We start from the raw sequence: 2,474 nt of genomic DNA, 5'->3' as shown, positions 1-2,474 counted from the left end.
TCTTTCCCTTGGCTTATTGTTTCAGACAAAAGTAGAAATCTCAACGCATTTAAAAGCACTGAAAGCAATACAGGTAGCTGCTTGACTTGCAGGGCAGCACTTTCATCTTAGCCTGTTTTAGGTTATTTGGCACTTTTTAAAATGCAAAAGTGGGCCCTTTATTCCTCTTACGAGTCAGAGTCTCGATATGGATAATGTGGAAGTTGGGAGCACTTGCTTTATAACCTTAGCGCTGCCACTGACTCCTCTGTGGCCCTGGAAGTTTCTTGTTTCCTGTACCCACCTCCCCATCTTTACAATGGATCTGATATTTTCACTCCAGGTGGCTGGCAGGGATTGGATAGCCTTGAGTTATGTGAATTAAAAACATCAAATAATGCTAATAGAAATCATCAAATGGAAGAAACATTGCAGATTTGAGGAGGATGGGTTTTAGATCCTTTTCCTCCCCAAAAGTAATTACAGTTTTGCGGTTGAGCAGGGTGTGCTGCGTGCTTGCCAGTTCATTTGTGTGCTGGAGGGCCAGCACCTCTTTTCCACTGGAGAATATCAGTTGCAGATGCGGTTACCTTCATTGCATGGAATAATTCCAGGCGTAGGGGCAGAGCGTCGCTGGCCTGCCCCTGAAGCTTAGCTTCTCCCAGTGGAAAGCTCAGCGACAGCTCGTGTCCTGCGCTGGCGGCACTGGGATGCACCCATCACCTCTGGTGGCAGGGGAGCAGGAGACCACAATCCGTTCCACTTCTGATGTGAGGGTTCTTCAGATTAGCTCTGTGTGCATGGGCAGAAAACGCAGCTCTAAATCAATGAGGCAAAACATGTTCTGTTACATTTGCATACATTTGAAGTGGCTATAAAAAGCAATTGGTGTTTCTGCATTTTTACCACATTGATTTTGAAGGCTGAGTTTGGTTCGTAGTGTTTCTCTTTTTGTGTTTATCAAGAAAGGTTTGTGCTTTTCTCTGATAAGCTTCACTTAAAAAAGACTGTTTCTGTCTGTTTGGGATATGTAGAAAATAAACCACTCGGTACGGTCGTACTCTGAACGTGTTTTTTCTTGTCAGTGCACAGTGACTAAGACCTGACCTAGAGTACGTAGTGTTTCTGTGTGGCGACAAGGTGACATTTCCCTTTCTAACCTTCCCTGTTTTTCATTGTAGGCTTGATCCCTATACAGATCCCTATTATGACTATGAAATAGAACGGTTCTGGCGTGGTGGGCAGTATGAGAATTTCAGGGTTCAGTATACAGACCCAGATCCATACCGTAACTACAGAGTAAGTAAGGTAATACCCCTTTCCGTGCTTTTCCTTTCAACTTTCTTCCAGGTACTTCTGGTGCTTGTCATGTTTCCAGTGCAGTGGTTGAAATGGGACTTTTCCTGTATGTTCAAGATGCTTAATCTTACAAATAGTTAAACCTTGACTTGATTATTGCACAGAACACACGCTTAGGTGTGTGGGAGGATGTTCTGTTTCAGTGTGATGAAGGCAAAAGCATGTCTGAGATGGGAAAACGGTTCCTCTTCGCGTGCGCTGGCTGCCCCTCTGCGTACCAGGCAGTTGTGCAGCGCTTCCGCAGCCATTTTTGGAAGTGTCAGAGAGGGAGGGAGTTTCCAAGAAATAACCTGGCTGAGGAATGGTTTGCTTGATAGTTAGTGGGACAGATGGAAAGGATTAGATCTGGCCAGGCGTGCTTTGCGTACAGACGGAGGCTCTGGCGTGACTGTCCACCACCGGTGGAGTTGCACGTTAGTTGCTCGGAGGCAGATGAGGAAAGCGCCCAGCCAGTTGCTAAAATCCCAGGCGCAGTCGGTTGATGTTGCACTGCCGTAAGGTGGAGAGCTTGATGAAAATAAGGCTGCGAACCCTTTCCCTCCACTTCCTTTTGCCCTCATGCAAACTGTTGTGCCTCGAGAGTAGCAGCAAAAATAATAAATCCTGCTCAGCGGGGAGCTTTTCACTGGTATCCGTCACATCCTTTAAAAAGCGGCTTTCCTTGTGCTGTAAGACCTTGCTGAAGCAGTGCATAAACCAGGAGCCTGTCCTCACTGTTGTTGCACGTGATGCACCATCAATGATTTTCATGGTGCTTGCTTATAAAGTTAATGAGCTTGTTACAAACATGATTAGCAATGAGAGTAAATACTTGTAAACATCAATACATTTATTTAGTAAGCATAATAAGCCAAATTAATCTTTGACTGTTGCCTTTGAAAATTACAACTGTGATGAATATGATGCGGTGTTTTGTTCCTCTCCACTTTTCTGCCTGCTCAGCAAACAGTGATGGCCAGCGAGCTCCAGATTTTTTGTCTCGGTCCTTTGCTCTGACGTGGGAGGGCATATGCAATTGCCGGCGGTCCAAGACTTTGAAACCTTGCTGCCCACTTTGTTACGAGATGTTACCGCAGCGTTGTGATGATTTCCTCTTTTCTTTTTAAAGGAAAGAGAGCGTGAACGGGAAAGGGAAA

The 2,474-nt window shown here is 45.3% G+C and overlaps 1 protein-coding gene across 6 annotated transcripts in view; it reads left to right on the top strand.

The window, feature by feature from the left end:
- The window catches only part of ZC3H18 (zinc finger CCCH-type containing 18), a 49,426-nt gene that overhangs the window by 18,921 nt on the left and 28,031 nt on the right, over positions 1-2,474 (top strand). For 5 of the 6 annotated variants that reach the window (XM_035892975.1, XM_035892973.1, XM_035892970.1 and 2 more), the window contains 2 exons: positions 1,161-1,287; positions 2,447-2,474. In XM_035892975.1, the coding sequence (XP_035748868.1) occupies positions 1,161-1,287; positions 2,447-2,474 (155 nt within the window). The remainder of the gene's footprint in view (positions 1-1,160; positions 1,288-2,446) is intronic. The other variant, XM_035892974.1, reaches the window with a different exon arrangement.

The sequence above is a fragment of the Egretta garzetta genome, unplaced genomic scaffold, assembly GCF_000687185.1.
Source record: "Egretta garzetta isolate BGI_Z169 unplaced genomic scaffold, ASM68718v1 scaffold284, whole genome shotgun sequence".
Lineage (NCBI taxonomy): Eukaryota > Metazoa > Chordata > Aves > Pelecaniformes > Ardeidae > Egretta > Egretta garzetta.
The sequence above is the reverse complement of the archived record's forward strand: the minus strand, read 5'-3'. Positions and strand labels throughout refer to the sequence as shown.